Genomic DNA, 20,000 nt, shown 5'->3' on the forward strand with positions numbered 1-20,000 from the left:
GTCTCCTGCCTCGCCAAAGTCCTCGCACCCCGGTGCACTCTGGGAGTCGTAGTCCAGGAAGAAGGCGGGGCTTCGCAGCTGGCGATGCAGGTTGGCGGGCGGGCTCACGGGCAGGTCGCCGAGCGGCGCGGTGAGCAGCGACAGCTGCAGCTGGTCGATGGTGCTGGCGGAGAAGAGCGGAGACTGGTCTGGTGAGGAGCGGGCCGCGGGGAGCGGGGGGCTGGTCGCCACGGAGACGCCTGCCCTCAGGGCAGCAGACGGGGAGTTGACCTGTGCGTCGTCCGCGGTGAGAGAACGCCTCAGTTTGGCCCGAGCGTTCTGAAACCACACCTGAGAGAGAAGCGTCGCAGTGTCACACTCCACCAATCACAAGTCAGTGTCAGCTGTCAATAAGGACGTGGAGGAGGCGGGGCTTATGACCTATACTGCAGCCAGACACCAGGGGGCGATCAGGATGATTCAGGTAGGTAGGTGGGCGGGTGGGTTGGTGAGTAGGTGCGTGTACTTTATTGATCCCAAACTTGGAATCTAGTCTCCATGAAATGTTTAAAGACAACAACTGTAACCTCACTGACCTGTTGACCAATCAAAGCCTTAAACCGATGGTGCCACCTGTGGCCCTCACCTGCAGGACTCTCTTGGGGAGGCCCGTCTTGTGAGCGAGGCAGGTCCAGTCTTTTCCGTCAGGGTTGTGCTTCTGGGCAAAATACGACTCCAGCGCTCGGAGCTGCTCGCTGCGAAAGCACGTCCGGATTCGCTTGGTCCGCCGCCGGGCGCGTCCGCCGCTCACCGTGTCGTCCAGTCGAGGCTCCGAGCTGCTGACGGACTCCTCCCCCTCGGCGGAGACCTGATTTTGAGCTTAACACACACGCACACACACACTCTCACTTTAATGTTATAAAAGAAGCTACTTCACAGTGTTGTATGTTCTGCTGTTTGAAAGACGTGACATCGGATCATGACCGTGACTCTCACCGTCTCTCACATGTGGTCTGGCCGGAGGATTGTGGGACGGTGGGACGCCGCCTTTGGCGTGATAGTGTGATTGACAGAAGAGACTCTGGCCCTGGATGCAGTAGAGGTTGCCCGGCAACAGTTTGATGTCACACTCCTGCAAAACGGAAACAAAAAGAAAAAGTTCTGCTTTGTCTTAAACATCCGAGCGTCTGCGACAACGATCCCGTCGCTCCGTCTTCTCCAACGAACCTGGCAGCAGAAGCAGTGAGGGTGAAAGGTCAGCTGACCGGACCTCATGACCAGAGCGGACGCTGGGATTGGCTGGAGGCAGCGAGCGCACTGACCGCCGCCAAACATCCTGAGAGCAACACGACAAAAAGGAACATGGAGAAGGTCGAGTCAGAGGTCGAGTCACAGGTGAGGAGACGAGGAGACGTTGCTTTTAGCAATGAAAAGTGCTCTATAAATGAAATGTATTATTATTATTATTAAACAGGAAACAGGAAGTAGTCTACCTGCCGTAGTCCTGCTGGCAGTAGACGTTCCCATCTCTCCAGTAGAGCGAGGGGTGCGTCTGCAGCTCGCACTGACACTGGCTGCAGCGGAGGCAGGCGGCGTGCCACACCCGTCCCGCCGCCAGCAGGAAGAACCGCTCGCACACCTGCTCGCTGCAGGCGCAGCAGATCATCGGCTCCTGGACACATTCATTTGGTTTGTTTGTTTACAGGATTATGCAAAAAACTACTGGGTGAATATATAAATATAGATCTTATGATAATAACATTACACGATTTGGCTTTATTATATGTAATGTTTTTTTTATTATTTATGGTATTTATATATATATATATATATCTGCAGCTTTAACAAATCATCTGCTCACGTTGTCTGCAGGAGCACCTTCCTCCTCCTCCTCCTCTTCCTCCTCCGCCCCCGCCGAGCCGCCGCCGCCCGTCTCAGACCCCTCGGCCTCGTCACCAAGGTCGCTGGCGAACAACAGCTCCTCCAGGACGCGGTCGTCTGGAGACATCATGATTGTCCTGAGGAAGAGGAGGAGGAGGAGGAAGAGGAGGAGGAGGAGGAGGAGGAGGAAGAGGAGGAGGAGGAGGAGGAGGAGGAGGAGGAGGGGGAGGAAGAGGAGGAGGAGGAGGAGGAGGAAGAGGAGGAGGAGGAGGAGGAGGAGGAGGAGGAGGAGGAAGAGGAGGAGGAGGAGGAGGAGGAGGGGGAGGAAGAGGAGGAGGAGGAGGAGGAGGAAGAGGAGGAGGAGGAGGAGGAGGAGGAAGAGGAGGAGGAGGAAGAGGAGGAGGAGGAGGAAGAGGAGGAATAATTATCAGTCCTCTAGAATCACCGGCTCGTTAGAGAAGCTAAAAACAGACTTTTTCAATTCTCCATTAATAAACCACACACACAAACACACACACACACACACACACGAGCGAATCCTACATTTTAAACTCTTAAAGATTTTCTGTCCTCAGTCATTTGTGTTTAATGTTTCTATTATTTATTTTCATCTATAATATTCACTTTGTTCTTTTATATTTGTGGTCTTGTTTCCACATTTATTCTCTACGTTGCTTGAATCTGCTTTTAGATTTTTGGTGAAACAAAGACACTGATAGTTATTATTCAAATTGTATTACTGTAATTATTATTATCATCATCATTATAACATATGTTCATATCAACGTTTTCTGTACTGTTTAAAAGTCTGAATGATTAATGGAGGAAATATCAGCAGGTTGATTTATAATGAGATTATTAGATGCAGCTTTAATCAATCAATTATTGATTAGTATAATAAATTTATATTTTAATAAAATTGTATAATAATAACAGCAATACTACTAATGTGATGATGATAACAATACTACTGCAACTGCAACTACAACTACTAATAATTATAATAATAATAATAATAATAATAATAATAATAATAGCAGCTCACCTGTCTTGTTTGGAGTTGTTCTTTTTCGTGTTTTGTGTGAAGCCCTCGAACGCCTCAACACTTTAAAGCTCGTGTTGTTTCTTCATCCCGACACCTGTCCCTCCTCCCGCCCCCGACACACCTGGAAACCAGAGGCCCCAGGTGGCAACAACAACCGATCTGATTGGTGAGCAGGTGAGGGGAGGGGCCTCACGCTGGGGACCAATTAAAAGAAGAGAAAGGTTGTTTTAAAAAGACTCCTGGGATCGGACGTTTTCCCTCGGGACCAAAACTGTGACCTGAGAAAAAAAACAACTGACAGAAGCAACTGACACCAGAGATTATCATCTGTCGCCATGACGACATGCGATGTACATGATCGAAGAAAAAAAAAATCTTTCAAACAGAAGAGAGTGAAAGGAATTCAACGTTGTCACTGTTCACTGTTTTTTTTATTTGTCATCAGGATGAAATAAAAACCATCATACACATTTACTGATCTGTGAGATTTAATGGGATTAAAAATTGAAAATCCCCTGAGTGACTGTTGAGGACGAACTCAGTGTTTCCTGTTTGTGGAGACCACCAGCTGATTCCAACAGTATTAATAACTGGATTATTTCAGAGGAGAACGCAGGACCTCAGAGGTGCAGCGGGAGGCGCTGCCGAGCTTCACAATCTAAAGTGTGTCAGAGTCTTCAGACCTAATCAACGTCCTGCGTTTTGATTCAATCAGAAACTGCAGATTTACTTTTTCATTCTTCTTACGAAGTAGAACGAAAAAATCTTTTTCCTTTCGGGAAAAACAAATGAAATGAAAACAACGTCAAGATAAAAAAGAAATTCAGTTTTTATTGGATCGTGACAGTTTAAACATTTTGGAGACAAACCAGTTTGATAATGATTCTGTGTGTTTCTACTTATTTACATCAAACATGAAGAAAGGTCGCAGACGAGACGAGTCCAAGTTCATCAACGCAGAGAAGAAGAAACAAAACTTCCTGAACACAGATCGGTTTGTCAGAGCCGAGCTCGTGGGCGGGGCTTATGACCACCAGGGGGCGATCACCTGGGAGTGTCTGTGAACGGACCCTTTAAATATAGAGGAAGTTGAATCTGCTGCGTTAAAGAAGAAACTGTACAATCGACGGTAAAATATTGATAACTGACGTTTGTACACATGGAAAAAACCACAACCTCGTCTCCTCTTCTGATGTGTGTGTGTGTGTGTGTGTGTGTGTGTGTGTGTGTGTGTGTGTGTGTGTTCATTAGTTCATTGGCGTCTCTCTCTCTTTCACCCTCTGGCTGGAGGACTGAAGGACGCCGGTCGCATCTTCATCTCAGTGAACGCGACGGAGACGTCTTTTCCTTTCCAGGAAGTCCAGATCAGACCCTGACAGACACACACACACACACACACACACACACACACACACACACGCCAAGGTCAGAAAACTTTAAAAATCTCTGCGTTGACTCTGAAACAGCTCGATATTAATCCTCAGCCAGCGTCAACCCTTTGTGAGGATTGATTTTGAATTTAAAGTGTGTAATGCATCTGCCACTAGGAGGCGTCTCACACGAAACGCTAACTATTGACAGAGTGAAGTTGCGTTCCATTAAACCTCGGAACTCGAAGCTCCGAGCTTGGAAGTCGGGTGCGTTCCAGTCCTTCTCGGAGGTCGGTCATCCGAGTTCCGAGGTTTAACGGAACGCCAGAGTTAGTTGATGTGCTGAAGCGATGTTGCATGATGGGATTAGGATTCCTTCAGTGTTCCTGCTTCAGGAGCTGAGGTTGGACACTTTAGCTTTAGCCCCAGTTAGCACGACCACGTTGTGTCTTAAAGCCTTTGAGCCGTTTACCCTCAGCGACAACTTGGTTGAGAATATATCGGCTTTCTGCTTAAAGTAAGAGTCCGACTGACGGGACCATCACTGCGGGTGTGACGTCAGCAGGTGGGGGCGTGGTGAGAGGGTACCTGGTGCTTGACGTCGATGCCGTACAGACCGTTGAGGTTGGCCTGGTGGCAGTTCTTGTACCACCAGCCTCCGCGGTACGACATGGCGCAGCGGGTGATGAACGGCGCCGGGTCGCGGTCTTTGGTGGAGAAGACGCGGTTGTTGTGGTAGCTGAGGGAGTCGCCTGACACACGGAGGAGACGTGGACCAATCAGGGGGGTTCATCAAGAAATCTAAAGACAAGAAAGTGTCTGGAGCCCGTGGACTCGTCTCACCTGCCGTGCCGCTGTATCCGCCCACGCTCAGCTTGTAGTTCCTCCGGGCCACTTCGAACGTGGAGTATTTGGCGAACGCCGAGTCGTCTCCGTCTCGCAGGTCGACGCGCAGACTCATCCTGGTCATTGATGTCAGGTTGTGGAGACTCTCGAGTCCTGGAATCAGACGAACACGACTCTCAGTCTAAGGTTCTACGTGTTTACCCGGTGAACTAGAACATCTAGAACCCTCAGGTCTTCTGGACCAAGCTAGTTGTAAGGTTGGTCCTGAGACAGAGCGTTGCTATAGAGACAGTCACTCTGAGCGTCCGTCTCACCGAGCCAGAACTCCCCGCTCAGATCTCCGAATCCTCTGGCGTACTCCGCCCAGCCTCTGTAGAAGTCCACCGAGCCGTCCCTCCTCCTCTGGAAGACCTGCGGACACCAGGCGGGAAAACGTTAACACAACCTGAGGCTGACGACGAGGGCCGAGCCGTCACTGACGCGTCCGCACCGTCCAGCCGCCGCCGTCGGTCTCCATGTCGCAGTAAACTGCCGTCGGCGTCGCCTGTTTCCCCTGAGGGAAGATCTCCACCTGGCCGGACGTCCTGATGCCGTTCAGCAGCTCCTGAGAGCAGTCGGTGGGGAAGGGGAACCTCAGGGTGCCTGAGGGGGAGGAGGAGGCAGGTGGGTCAGGAGGTCCTTCAGTAACGCTACTAGAATAGTGGAAGAAGCGGTCGTACCGGTGGTGAACTCTGTGGAAGCGGTGGAGGTGTATCGTCCCCCGGCCTCCGCCTGCAGCTGCACCGTGTACGTGGCCCCGGGCTGAAGTCTGGTCAGGTTGAACTGGGTCTCTGACGAATCCACCGTCAGCTCCTGATCAGAGTGGAAATCAGATCTAATCTAAATCAACAGTGTTTATAGTCTATTTTGAATAAATCTTTTAAAATGTGTCGAAGGTGCAAAAAACTTGAAAACAATTCAGATTTCCATGTTGGAATCTTTTAGCGTTAAATCGTTGAGCATCATCAAAACGCTGCAGGTTACAGAAAAATTTGAAATCAAATAGTATTTGTTTTTAGTTTATTGTAGATTATTTTTCCTGCTTTTCGCCGCAAAACAATGAAAATCTCACCTTCATTTCGTGACCTTCCGTCTGATACGTCAGCCTGTAGCTCCCGGCGGGCTGCGCGGGTGGTTTCCATGACAACAGGGCGGTGCGAGGGGTCACGTGGTCGGCCCGGAGGTCTCGCGGCTCGTCGCTCTCAGAGCCTGAAGAGTCACGTTCAGTTTCTACTGGGTTCTTAATCCTTCTAATATTTTGTCACTTCAGATCTGGGAGGGTTTCACCTGTGTGTGTGTGTGTGTGTGTGTGTGTGTGTGTGTCTGTGTGTGTCTGTGTGTGTGTGTGTGTGTGAGTGTGTGTGTCTGTGTGTGTCTTTGCGGGAGTGTGTGTGTGTGTGTGTGTGTGTGTGTGAGTGTGTGTCTTTGCGGGAGTGTGTGTGTGTGTGTGAGTGTGTGTGTCTTTGCGTGAGTGTGTGTGTGTGTGTGTGTGTGCGCTCACCACTGGCGGTGGTGAAGCTGGTGGAGGCCGGTGAGCTCTCGTCGCCGCCCTGCTGGCTGGTGATGGTGACGGTGTAGGTTGTGGATCCTTCCAGATCGCTCAGCTGCTGCTCGGCTGCGTTTCCAGACACGGTGATTCTCAACTCTGAACCTGAACAGACGCAGATTGACGACGCCAGTGCGTTTTCACAGTCACTATGACTTCTTGACCTGACGTTCAAACATCGAACCTAGAGTGCACCGCCACTCACCGGGACCAGAGCTGTAGACGAGGGCGTACTTATCGATGGCGGCCAACGCCGGCCGCCACAACAACAAGGCCTTGGTGTCCGTGACGTTCACGGCCCGGAGGTGTGTCGGCGGGTCGGGCACTGAGAGACACACGTGAACATGGTGACACGGACATTGATGAAACAAAGTGCCGAGGGAAACCTGCATCACTCACGTGTCCTGACGACGTCGTCGACGGGATCGCTCTCGTCCAGTCCGAGGATGGAGAGGATGCTGACCTCGTAGGTGGAACCGGGAGCGAGCTGCGATAGGCCGAGGGAGGAGTCCTCCGAGTCCAGGGACACGGACACCGGCTCCCCTGCACGGACGAGATCAGACGTCAGTCCGGTTCCTGTTTGGTGGAGAACACATCTAACCCAGAGGACAGTACAGTCTGCAGCACTGAGGCCTGAGGTTGTTCAGGGGCAGATCCACCTCTCGTGGATCATCTATCACAAGTCTGTCGAGTCTGTTGCGACGGGAAACGATCTGTCCAGAGACGGATCGGTGAGGTCTCTGAGAAAATGGAATATTCTTTTGGTTCATCTCCAAGACAAGTGTCATAATATCTGCGACAACACGCAAAGAAACTGAAGCCAGAACTAGAAAGATAAGAAACGTTGACTAACTTTCTTTAAGCCTCAACCACAAACAGAATAGTCACTGGAAGCTTCAAGTTTATTGATCTTACTTTCATGGCGTCTGGCAGATACAGGAACCTGCTGTACAAAAATAAAAGAATGAAACTGCACCATGAAGCCGGTGTCTCACCGTCCTCGCTGTGGGTGTAGGTGACTTTGAAACCACTGACGGGACTCTTGGGTTTGGTCCAGGACACCGTCAGGGAGTTTTCCGTCACTTCGCTGAAGACGATGTCGGTCGGAGGCTCGGGGCCTGAGGGTGTGAGGGACACGGTGAGCAGCATCAGAGCAGGAGGTGGAACAAAAAAAGAAGAAAGAAGAAAAGGAGGCAACTGAGGAAACAGGAATAAGACAAAGGAAGTGGAAGAAATAAGGAAGTCGACTTTAAGAGTGAAAACAGTGTGAACAATATCCACACGTTCGCTATTAGGGTGTATATATGTACAGTGCAAACATATATACAGTATACTAATCATATACAGACATGTAGTGTACGAACTAAATGCAGACGATGGATCCTGAACAGCATCAGAGGAGAGAACGAGGACGTTCAACAGTTAGCTGGTCGCAGCAACCTGAAAACAAATGACGTGGGGAGGAGGAGGCAGTTCCACGACGAGGTCATGAAGGATGAATGAAAACAAATACATTCAGATATTAATTCAACAGTCAAACGAGCTGCAGGAGAAGATTCTGGTTTGAAGCGTTAGGAAATGAATGTTCAACCTGACCAGAGATGAAATGATCGTGAATAATGAAAATGAATGGATTTCTTTATGACTCTCTAACTCTGGGTATCACTGAACAAACGTAATGACACTGTTTTGTTATCATCTGAAAATTTCTATTAGAACAGAGGATTAGACAGATAATGCATCGTACTGTCAGTCTGTACAGTTCTGACGTATATTGTTTGTTTAATACCCAGATTCATTTAATCATGAAATATCCTCATTTAGCTTTGATCTACTGTCAAAGGTGAACAGAGACCAGCTGTGGTCTTACCCTGGTCTGGGTGAAGGGGTGAGGGGGTGAGGGGGTGAAGGGGTGTGTGGCCCAACGTGTGTGACGGGGGGGTGAGGGGGTGACGGGTGAGGGGGTGAGGGGGTGAAGGGGTGAGGGGGTGAGGGGTGAAGGGGTGAGGGGGTGAAGGGGTGAAGGGATGAGGGGTGAGGGGGTGAAGGGTGAAGGGGTGAGGGGGTGAGGGGTGAGGGGGTGAAGGGGTGAGGGGGTGAAGGGTGAAGGGGTGAGGGGGTGAGGGGTGAGGGGGTGAAGGGTGAAGGGGTGAGGGGGTGAGGGGGTGAGGGGGTGAGGGGTGAAGGGGTGAGGGGGTGAAGGGTGAAGGGGTGAGGGGGTGAGGGGTGAGGGGGTGAAGGGGTGAGGGGGTGAAGGGTGAAGGGGTGAGGGGGTGAGGGGTGAGGGGGTGAAGGGTGAAGGGGTGAGGGGGTGAGGGGGTGAGGGGTGAAGGGGTGAGGGGGTGAGGGGGTGAAGGGGTGAGGGCGTGTCAGTGAAGCTTACCCTGAATGAGAGAAGACCAGAGGTGAATGAAAGGTGATGGTATGATGTTGTTGTTGATTTAAAAGATATCCCAGGTTGATATTGGAAATACAAATAAACAAGGGCATTGCAGGTCCTGCTTCTGTGTCAGTGTATATCTGAGATTTGATATCAAATAACGTGCGTGTCTGTATCATTGAGTGTTGATGATGTTGTATCGCTGCTGATGAATGAAATGAGTGTTTCACAAATTCATGAAAGCTGAGGAGTGAGAGCAGAAACAGCATGAACACAAAACACAAATTCTTAACGGACATTTTCTACAAACATCCAAAACAGATTAAATGTCACTGAACCAACGTTGGAATGAGAAACACATGGTTGACGAATCTGAAACTGTAGAACACGAGCTTACAGTTTTCAAGAGGCACTGGAGCTCTTGAAATGAAAATGAAAATGGAGGAGGTGGATTTAGTGGGTGAGCAAATAGTTGCAGTCACACTTAGGGCAAGTGATGATTAGTGAACATTGTGATGTGTGTTTTAATCAGCTCGACATGAAGCACGACGAAGATGTGACATGTGCAGGAACAGTGTTTCTAATGTGAACAGACTGGTCGAGGGACGAGTTCAAGAGGAAAGGAACGAGTTGTTCGAAGACGGCTTCACAACATAACAGTAATGTTGTTGCATTGTACAGTAGTAGTTTGTGTTCTACTGCCACAATGGCTTGTACCTGTACTGATGACAAGCTTGTGGAGTCTCGACAGGAGGCCAGGACCTTTTCCAAGCAAGGTCACGGTGTACTCGGTCCGAGGAGGCAGATCCTCAAAGTGGAGGGAGCGAGCTGAACCAGGAAGAACTTCTTTGAAGGTTTTAACGCCTCCTGTTGACGGTTTCACTGTTGTGCTGCTGTGCTTCATCGGAATATGTGTAACCACACTTTCAGTGCTCCCGGCTTCCGATTCAGGTTCCTCAGTTGGTCGATGCTTCCCATCCTGCTCTTCATGTCCATCCTCTCTCTCAGAGTCGTCCCGGCGTCTTTCTTGGTTTTTCGGGTTTTCTTGTTGCTTTGGTCTCGCATCCTTTCCAACTTGTTTCCTAGTAACAACAAAGTTTTTGTACTTTCCTTCCGGCGAGTCCCATATGAGCGTAAAACCATCCGAGGTCCGGTTCGTCACTCCAACGTAGTCCAGCTGTTCTCTTGTGACTCCGGATGAAGAAACATCTGATCCCATCAAAGGTTTGGAAGCAGCACCTCTCGTTTGTCCAGTTTTACTGTCAAAAAACGGTTTTACAGTATGATTTGTTTTTGGATCCTCTCCCCTTTGGCTCCCACCGCTGAAGTGTCCCATCTGGGTGCCATGTTGTCCTGTTATATTTCTTGAGGGTGGTTGTCGTTTTGGAATTGTGGCTGGTCTTGAGGCTCTTGAATCAAAGGAAGTTTGTTGGGTATTTGGTCTACCGCGAACCGCAGGGGCAGGATTTTTAGGAGCATCGACTCTCTGTCTGTGAATGTCAAAGTCATTATTAGAAACAGGGGTGATGGTTTCTTCTTCCCCAGATTTTGTGGTTTGGACTGGAGCATTTTCTTCCATTTCTAATTTGTTAATTTGTGGTGTGACAGCAGTTCCATGTCCTTCCATCTGGGCACTTGGAATTACTTCTGCAGTTTCTAGTTCTCCCTCTTGTCTTATTTGGGCTCCGATTCCTCGGGTAGGCCTGGGGACATCCTCCACTCCTGACTGGCTTTGCGGGGTGTCAGGTGTACCCTTGATTTCTCGTTGGCTAGTTTGACTTCCAACAGTGTCTCCATTTAGCTTTCTAATTGGGAAAGGTTTGCGAATGAGACCTCTACGTGGATATTGAGGTGGTCTCAGGTTTGGACGTGTTTTGTTTTGGAGAGGTCCACCATACACCTGGGGGCGATGGTAATAAGGAACTCTGGGCATTGGGCGATGGGAGAAAGGCTCTCTGAGAGTCTGATTCAAACCATTGGACATCCTTATTGTGGAGATCCTCATCCCAGCTCTGTCTCCTTTTGGCTCTCTACCTTCAGCGGGATAGGATTCTTTGGAAACAAGAGGAGATGGAGTGGCTGGTGATTCAGTTTGGGATATCTGCTCTTTCTGTGTTTCTATGTCAGGATTTAAAGGTCGAGCGGGGCGAGTCAAGAGCCTTGAATTAGGAGGAGTTTTGTTCTGAAGAAATCCCATGTTTGGAAAAGGGCGACGCACATATCCACCTTTTGGAGGAGGATGGCGAACTGGAGTTCGTCCTCTTTCTGTCTGCATCGGTTTCTGGTCTTGTCCAGAGGATGCAGGCTTAGCTGCCCCATCCTCGTCTCTACTCGCATCCCTGACTGGTGTGTTTATCTTAACTTCCTCCAAATCAGATGAAGGCGGTGATTCATCTGGGGATGAATGTCTGGTCTCTGTCTCTTTTGTAGGGATAATGTTTAAATGAGATGGGGAGCGTTGAGGACCTCTCAAATTTAGACGGGTCTTGTTCTGAAACAAACCTAAGTTTGGCCGTGGACGACGTATGAAACCACGTTTTGGATGCGTGTGGTGGAAAACGCGGATGCCAAATTTTCCTGAGGGCGATTGCGTTGTTTCTTCTGGTGATGCAGTGTCAGCTGCGTTTTTGCTTTTATCAACATCCAGTTCATCGCTTCCAAATGAATCAGATTTATTTAAGCTGGAAGACAATGGTGATGATGATGAAGGTGTAAGTGATAGTGATGATGATGAATGTGTAAGTGATGGTGGTGATGATGAATGTGTAAGTGATGGTGGTGATGACGATAATAAAAATGTTAGTAGTGACGATGATGATTTCGCTGCTGTTGATGAGGATGAAACTTGAGGAGCTGATGCTGAAGTCAATAAGGATGAAACTGATGATGATGATGATGATGAGGCTGTTGGATGTGATGATCTTGAGGTCGATGAGGATGATGAAGAGGATGACGAAAATGATGTCAGCGGCTTCAGTCCTCTTAAGATCTGCTTCCTCACTGCGTTTGCATCAACAGAGAGGTTTGATGGTTTGGACAGGTGAACAGAAAATGTTGTGATATTCAAACTGTCAAAAGTTTCCGTCAGGAGTTTGTGAAGAGGATCTGGTGAATAGTCGAGTTCCGTCTCTGCAGACGAGGGGTTCAGATCAGGAGGGGATCGATCTGTCCCCTCCCCTTCGCATCCGCCGCCTCTGTCCTTATGGGGTAATCTGCTGTGAGTCACTTTGAGTTTGTTCAGACATTTCTTCTCCGGGCGTTGGACAGTCCCAGTTGGCTCTGAAGACACTGGAGCAGTGTCGTTTCCTTGGCCCGCCACCCTAACATCTGGTTGCCTTTTTGGTTCCTCCGAGCTTTTCTGTCTGTGTGTTTCTGAATCAGTTCCAGACGTTAGAGCAGGCGGACTTTTGTCGTCCCTCCTCTCAGCGATTGAAGCTTCAGTGTTAGGTACTTTCACAGTCAAATCTATTGTCCTGTTTCCTTTTTTGGGGGCACCTGGTTTAGGTTTTTTGGGCACTATCGGGGCGTTCTGTTTCCTCCCCATTAAGGGCTTTTTCAAGGGGCCAGTGCCAGTTTTTCTCCCCCCAGGCACAACTCTGGATGCGTTGAATCGGAACGGTCCTGGGACGTTTGGCTTCCTGGACAATGTGAGCCTTTCTGCGTTGTTGGGCCTGGTGCCGTTTAACGCCAGGGTCCTGCTAACCAGAGGTTTACTTCTTGCAGGCACAGAGGATGAGGAGTGTTTGTCCGGTCCATCGATACCTCCAACTCTCACAGAGTCGGCCTCTCTTCCATCCCCCCTCCCCCCCTGTTGGTCTGAGACTTGCACCTCAGGCGACGGGTCGAATCCTCGGTCCAAGTCACCAACTTCTTGTCCAGGTGCGAGCGTGACCTGCCTGGTCAAAACTGCCGTGGTAACCATTGGTAATGATTCCCCTACAGATGTGAAGGGAGTGAGCATTTGGATTCAATGTTAAGGTCATTGGATGTTTTTAATAAAACAGAAGAGATCGTGTCAGACGGAAGGAAAAGGCAGATTTAATATTCACTGGTCCCATCTACACTCGTCATTTCAAGTTTCTCTCGTTTTCAGAAATGATCCAGATGAGATTTAAAACTTTACTTAACACTAAGCCACATATCTGTGTCTTTGTTGGAATCTAATTATCATCCATCTTTGTTTTCTTTCATGTACGGTACATCGGGGTTGGTCCGATCCGTCCAAACCAACAACACCAGAAGAAGAACCTCTGACCTTTGGGAGTTTAGTAACAGTTCAGGAAGTGGATACTTCCACACACTGACAAAGTGACACTATACACGTCTTTTTAACATCCGATCATAATTTGTCTCAGAATTCGATCCGTCTCAGACGCTTCTTGGATCTGTCGACACTTGAAGTGACTCGTGTGAATGGGATCATTACGACACTTTTTTTCTGAAATCCTGATTTACAGTATTTACAGTAAGAGCAAACAAACAGCCGAGGGCTGCGGACGTCACGTAGAACCTGCAAGGAGAAGAGTGAAATATGATTATTCATTTCATGGTGGGACAGAGGAAGTGAACATGCTCCGTGTCTGTGTCACTGCTGAGGAGGAAACATTACGACGTCATGAGTCCAGGAGCAGTTTTCCTCCCAGGAAGGTTCGAGGCTTCATGAACTTTCACACTGTAACGACTTTTATACGACGTGTTCCATTAGGACGGAGGCGTCTGGACACACTCACTTAGCGAGAGCAAGTCTGGACCAGAGGAAAACGCTTCATGGATCCTCGAACGCAACTCGCTCGGTGGATTTATGTCCAGTTTTCTCCCCCTTATGTTTTTCATAACGTCTCGTTGTTCTATTTTGAACGTTTGTTTTAGCAGCGTTGCCTCTGAAACCATTTATCTCCGTGTCGGCTGAGCATTTAGATTTTCCGACGAGTTAAAGAGTTAAACCCTTTTCATGAAACTGGTGTAGAGTGTTTCTGGCAAAGCTTGAAATGTAAAGGAAAAGAAACAAACCTGATCATTCTGTTGTGTTTCGCTTATTTTCCACAAATCACGAATGGAAAGATTCATGGATAGAAAATGGAGGCAAAAGACGAACCTGTCACTTGTTACTTGTTGAGATATCTGTGATTGTTGTTGTCATGAGATTGTTAACGATAAGAAAATATATTCATATTTATTTGAATAAAATGGAAAAAAAATTATTTCACTCTTGTATTTTCTCCAGTTTTCAATATTTAACATGTTAATAAAGTGGGATCATATTATATTCTTAGATATATATATATATATTCTTACGTATAACAAAAATAAAACTTACTACCTTCATCACTAAACATTAAAATGATCCATGTTTCCTCCTCGTCTCTCAACGGGAACCTTCCCTGACAGGGGTGCGTTTTGTTTTCTACTCCAGCGCAGCTGTTACTATAATATATTATAATGTACATGTACATGCACATGTGAGAATATCACAGTATGAATCTATGAAACTGTATAATCCGACGCTGTGGTTCGAAGTCCGTGGTCTCGTCAGCTGATCGCCAGTCCTACTCACCGGGAACGGCCTGGGTGGTCGCCGGCTCGCTCCGACTCGCGCCCCTCTCCGCCACGAGGACGACGTCGTACAAACGCCCCGCCTCCAGCTGCCCGACGTGGGCGGAGTCTCGGTCAGCCGGCACGGTGATTTCTTGGCTCCTCCCCGCTCCGTCGCTGGGCGTGACGGTCAAACGGTACCGGTCGATCTCACCCTGCGGCTTCTCCCACTGGACCACCGCCGACGTGGAGGTCGTCTTGACCACGTGGAGGTTGGTGGGACCTGAGACGACTGAGGACGAGGAGACGCCGAAGAAGAAGATTTACCAGGCGACATGCGGTAGTTTTACGTCTCTTTGTAGTCGTGTGTTATTCTTTAATAATTCTTTCTGGACTCATGTAGCTGTTCTGTGATTCCCTGCGGTACTTCCGTGTCCATTAACTGAGCTTTGTCACTTTCAAATGAGAAATATTAACAGTAAGTTCACACTGACGCTCTGACACAGGGACCCCTGCGTCCGTGCCTGGGAGACCCTGTTTGTTAATCCGTCCCAGTGAGTGATTCCATGGAGGAAAGTCGCTGCACAAACATCCACTCGCACTCTTTCAACCCGTCAGTTCATTTGGCTCAACGCTTCGTCTTTACTTTCCTAAACTCTGGGTTTCGACCCCGCGGCCCGGTCGTCGGGCAGCGCCTCGTCACGGGCGACGTCGCTCACAGGAAGGTGCAGCGTTTCAATGTTTAAACTACCGCTGCCAGTTTGGACATTTGAGCTCCTGGCTGCTGCCAACGTGCTGCTCAGAATCTCCGGTTCTCAGTCAAACACGTTCCCATTTTCACATTTGCCCTGGTTCCTGTGGAATACAGAAGATTCCTGAGGAAGTCGTTTTGTGCTGTTGCCTTCATTCACATTAGACTTCAGCTGTTTCTGTGAACGTCAAACAGGAAACTGAGGAAAACTCAACAAAACGACAAAGGTCCTAAAACGAGGTGACGAGAAGAACCTGAGAGGATTTCACTGATTGACAAGACGTCGATATCTTGAATAAAAGGGACAAATAGAAATGTTTGAAATCTCACGGGTCATGAACTGGGCGTGGCTCTCTGCTCCCCTCCTGCCGCCGATCTCTCCGACCACCGTGACGCCGTAGAGCTGCGCCGACGCCAGTCCGGTCTGCGTGAAGCTGCGGAGGCTTCCCTCCACCTGCACCGTCACCGGCTGCTCCCCGTCCTTCTGTCGGGGGCCACACACAGAACACGGAGCCTTTTCTCTCACAACCTCCATCCTTTTGTCCAATTCGGTGTGTGTGTGTGTGTGTGTGTGTGTGTGTGTGTGAAATTTCTCTTGGGCTTGTTTTTCTGATGTCATAAACGTGACCTCAGCATGAAAATATTGGAAGTCAATAAAAAAACCTTGTTGTTGTTGTTTATCTGTTGGTCTGGAGACCCCCCCCCCCCCCTCTCTCGCCCTGTGTGTAATCACAGCTGTGGATCGCCGGTGATGTCATGCTCCCTGGCAGCTGGCATGTTTCTGACGGTGTTTACGCGTTGCCGTGGCAACAAGCATCCCAACATCTGCATCTTCTTTCCCGCAGCGCTCCTCGGTGCCGTTCTCCTCTCGTCTCGTCTGACTGCGAGATAAACATCGTCCGAACGGGAACAGGCGGAAGCTCAGTTTGAAGAGTTTGAGATCGAATTTAGTATTTTTATTTTCTTTTAAGTTTTCAAAGAGTTAAACGAGAAGTTTCGAAAATTATGTGATGTCATTAAAAACGACCCCGAGGCTGCCACCTACAGAGGCTCCTCCTCAACCCCCCGCCCCCCCCCAGAGTCATTACAGAGTCTTAATCCCTGGATGATGTCATCGCTGTGTGTGTGTGTGTGTGTGTGTGTGGGAGAACATGTGCAGTGAGTTTGGTTCCTTCATCTCACTGACAGGCAGTTTGATTGTGACTGATTCAGAAAGTCTTTTTTCTTTTCCGACGCACTTCGTCATTTTCCTCGTCTTCACATCGCGATCGTACGCAGACGAAACTGGAAACTGGGTTTTTATTTCTCTCGTGGAACAAAGTGACCATTAGAGATGTCTGTGGGCTGATGCTCGCCGCCCGACGCCCCCTAGAGGCCACGATGAACATCACACGTCTGATTCGCCTCAATAGTTTCCTTTTTCACACTTTGTTTGCTTTGCGTGTGTCAGCGTCCATCTTGGCTGAAGAGGCCACGCCCCCCTCACACACAACAGCACAGACACAAACTACCAGAGCAAACGGAGGTGAAGTGTGAGGGTGGAGGTGCAGCGGCGGTCCAACCGTACGTACCTGGCTGGTGAAGGTCAGGTGGTAGGCGTCGTACTGGACAGGAGGCGGAGTCCAGAGCAGCGTGACGGACGAGCCTGTGACGTCACGAGTCGTCAGCTGGGAAACGGCCGACATGACTGAAGACAGAGAGACGTGACCGTCAGCGACACGTGGACAGGACGTTCACACGGACGTAAGATTCACACGTATGTTCGCGATGTGAGGAAGACGCTGGTTTGATTGACAGCAGTGAAGAGCGATGGATAAATTCTTCCGTGTGATTTTGTGTCGTGGTGTTGATCCATATTGTTACAGAATAAATTAAATCCAGAGAATTAAATCACACTGCTGCTCTTCCATTGGGTCGTCGGTGAACCACATGACCTCATGTCTCAGATATCTGCAGTGGATTCATCTCTTTTCCTCCTGCGAGTCTCCAGACGACAGAAACACTGAAGATCTACGTTCATGTTCATCTGACAAACAATAAAACTGTTCCCTCAGATCAGCTCCGAGGACCACAGGTGGTTTTCTCATTCAGGGTCTGGGATCCTCGGGGGTCAGATCAGACAGAAGCAGCCGAATGACACAAACCTTTTTACCTTCTTTATTTCAACATTAGGCAGCGTTTAGAGGAAACATTCTGCTTTTCGTCAGTTCTTGAACAAACCAACAGAACACGGTTCGACCTGCGGATCATCAAAGTGGAGATGCAGGTTTCTATAAAACGTTCTGTCTGTATTTACAATACGTCAGTCAGACTCAGAAACACGAAGCCTTGTGTGAAACTGCACAGTGAATAATTCACAGATTGGTTTTACTGTTCCTCATAAAATCAGAGCTGAAACATTCACTGAGCGACCGACGTCATCGTGTTCCCGACTGTCACCAGTTAAATCCAACGAGCGCTTCGTGATGCCACCGCGCCGAGAGGGAAACCGACAGACACACGAGCGAACATGTGGCCCGAACGCATCTTCGCACGTTTCAATCATCCTCATCACTGCGGTCGGATCCCTCGTTCACTTCTCTGTGAGATCACAGCTGGAGCATCGTATGAACCCGACACAAAGTGAACCCGGTCGTCCATCAGACCGACACAGAGGTTGTTCTCCTGCCATCTTGGCTCGACGGCCAGAGACTGTTTATAAAAGTAGACGTGGTCACCGGGTCCAGAAAGTGAAGCCAGACAGCCTGTCTGAAGCCTGTGTTCTCTGTACTGACCAGCAGGGGGCGACTCTATGAGAACGTGACGTCTCACTTGATTCATAACGTCAGTAAAACATTTTCCTGAGGAGTTTATGGTTCAATCTCTCGATGTTCATGTTGAACATTATGGTTCATTTACAGTCAAACAGACCATGAAGCACCGGATGTGTTGAGGGCGTGGCTACAGCGTGATTGACAGCTGGTACTGTCCAATAGGTATTTGGTCTGAAATAGCAATGACGATGAAACGAAACTGAAGGTCTGAACAAGTGATTTTAAATCTGTTGTGAGATTTTTAAGATGTTTGGTCGTGTACCAGCAAACACTGAACGTTGACCGACCTCCAGGCAGCAAACAGATGGAATCATTACAAAACATATTAAAACGATTGGACAGATCAGCTGGTTAAAGAGAGGCTGAAGTCGTGTGAATATTTTAACTTATCCTTTCAACCTTTTCACCGAAGCAAAAATATGAATTTTTGCAAAACCTTGTTTTTTCAAATGTCTGCTGTCTCCATTTAATTATTTTTGCACAAATTCCAAATGTGTGACTAGAAACAGGTGGATGGAAACGTCCACTGACTTCTCTCTCTCCCACTCAGGTGTTGGGACGTCTCAACGGCCTCGGGTCCAATCAGAGGTCGGTTACATTTGTGAAAACACTTCACACTGTCAGGCGGCTCCATGACGCAGCGGCATGAGGGGGTTTCTATGGGCGGCAGGTCTGCATCCTGCTGCACATGTGTTAATGAAACGGTTCCGTCACTTGAATCACTGCAGCTTGAACCAAAGTCACAAGCTAATAGTCTCACGTAGCCCGGCAACAACGACGACGACAACAACAACAAGGAGGAAACGGAGCGGGAGGAGGGAGGCAGCAAGACGGACGCTGGGAACCATGAAACAGTGGAAGGTCATTTCTTCAACGCTGAAAAACAACTGAGCAGGATGAGGTAAGAGATTAAAATGCACTTGTTGTATAAATCATGACGAACACAGACAGTATGAACAATCCACCAAATATGTTCACAACATTTCAAAGCACATTTATCAGCCACGTCGTCCCAGAGATGACAGACTGTCTCTTCCTCTTGTGAAGATATTACACTGAGGTGTTCAAACCAAACAGGAAGTGGGTTTGTCCTGAGGATTATAAACCACTAAAACAAAGCCAACAGATATTTAAACATGACAGCACCACTAAATTCCACCATGACAACATGGAGTGATGAAATATTACTCAAAGGAGGAAGTCGTGTGATGTTCTGCAGAGGCTTCGTTCTTCGTCCCAGTTATTCCTCACAACTCTGTGCTGGAGTCTTTTACTGACATTTCCCAAATCCTTAACCACAGCGGTGCCGGATCAGAAAACACTTCTATGACAACGTCTTTCATCATTTGACTTGAGTTGCTACAGACCAGACGGGATGAAATAAATATTTTCATTGTCGTTTCTATCTCTAACAGGATTAGTAGGACTTTCCAGATGGGTCAGTATTGACTCCAGAACACAGACGAGATCCAAGGTTTTGCCTGCACCAAGTTGTTAGAAATGATCTAGTCCTTGATAGTTTACCACACGGTTGAATATCATCTGCATAGAACATTATCATTTCTGTGACAAACACTGCCCAGAATCGAGCCTTGAGGTACACCGCAAGTGTCACGGATGGAGAAAGAATCACGAGGAAGATAACAACAGGTGACGTCACAGTGGGTTGATACTTGGTGCTAACGTGACTAATCAACTCCATCAAGGAGGTTTGGTTTTCATTACCGTTTGGGGTGTGGCCTGACTCCAGGAAGAACCCACGACACTTGGATCTGGATGTACAGATTTTTTTCTTAAGCATGTTGAGATCTGATCAAT

At 48.5% G+C, this 20,000-nt stretch overlaps 2 protein-coding genes and 1 long non-coding RNA gene across 8 annotated transcripts in view; 1 reads left to right on the forward strand and 2 right to left on the reverse strand.

Annotated features, from left to right (window-relative positions):
- The window catches only part of LOC118291637 (LIM/homeobox protein Awh-like), a 3,738-nt gene extending 159 nt beyond the window's left edge, over positions 1–3,579 (reverse strand). The window contains exons 1-7 of the mRNA XM_035619968.2: positions 2,906–3,579; positions 1,841–1,997; positions 1,473–1,651; positions 1,207–1,315; positions 976–1,111; positions 626–858; positions 1–330 (exon numbers count right to left, since the gene is read on the reverse strand). The exon at positions 1–330 is cut by the window's left edge and continues 159 nt beyond it. Coding sequence (XP_035475861.2) covers positions 1–330; positions 626–858; positions 976–1,111; positions 1,207–1,315; positions 1,473–1,651; positions 1,841–1,990 — 1,137 coding nt within the window. The 5' untranslated portion in view covers positions 1,991–1,997; positions 2,906–3,579. The remainder of the gene's footprint in view (positions 331–625; positions 859–975; positions 1,112–1,206; positions 1,316–1,472; positions 1,652–1,840; positions 1,998–2,905) is intronic.
- On the forward strand, positions 852–1,987 carry LOC118291644. The gene is made up of 3 exons (XR_004786728.2): positions 852–1,374; positions 1,454–1,668; positions 1,852–1,987. It is a non-coding gene; the product is annotated as an uncharacterized LOC118291644 (long non-coding RNA).
- A 137-nt stretch (positions 3,580–3,716) lies between the features above and the next one.
- LOC118291629 (tenascin) overlaps positions 3,717–20,000 on the reverse strand; it is a 21,421-nt gene continuing 5,137 nt past the window's right edge. Inside the window, exons 4-18 of one of the 6 annotated variants that reach the window (XM_035619949.2) lie at positions 16,941–17,056; positions 15,700–15,853; positions 14,641–14,910; positions 9,804–13,022; positions 7,702–7,824; positions 7,106–7,249; positions 6,912–7,031; positions 6,662–6,811; positions 6,233–6,369; positions 5,841–5,973; positions 5,612–5,763; positions 5,436–5,532; positions 5,119–5,274; positions 4,864–5,027; positions 3,717–4,277 (exon numbers count right to left, since the gene is read on the reverse strand). In XM_035619949.2, the coding sequence (XP_035475842.1) occupies positions 4,179–4,277; positions 4,864–5,027; positions 5,119–5,274; positions 5,436–5,532; positions 5,612–5,763; positions 5,841–5,973; positions 6,233–6,369; positions 6,662–6,811; positions 6,912–7,031; positions 7,106–7,249; positions 7,702–7,824; positions 9,804–13,022; positions 14,641–14,910; positions 15,700–15,853; positions 16,941–17,056 (5,234 nt within the window). In that variant the 3' untranslated portion in view covers positions 3,717–4,178. Of the gene's footprint in view, positions 4,278–4,863; positions 5,028–5,118; positions 5,275–5,435; positions 5,533–5,611; positions 5,764–5,840; positions 5,974–6,232; positions 6,370–6,661; positions 6,812–6,911; positions 7,032–7,105; positions 7,283–7,701; positions 7,825–9,803; positions 13,023–14,640; positions 14,911–15,699; positions 15,854–16,940; positions 17,057–20,000 lie in introns of all 6 variants that reach the window. The other 5 variants (XM_035619948.2, XM_035619951.2, XM_035619950.2 and 2 more) reach the window with 5 other exon arrangements.

Source organism: Scophthalmus maximus, chromosome 22 (genome assembly GCF_022379125.1).
Source record: "Scophthalmus maximus strain ysfricsl-2021 chromosome 22, ASM2237912v1, whole genome shotgun sequence".
Classification (NCBI taxonomy): Eukaryota; Metazoa; Chordata; class Actinopteri; order Pleuronectiformes; family Scophthalmidae; genus Scophthalmus; species Scophthalmus maximus.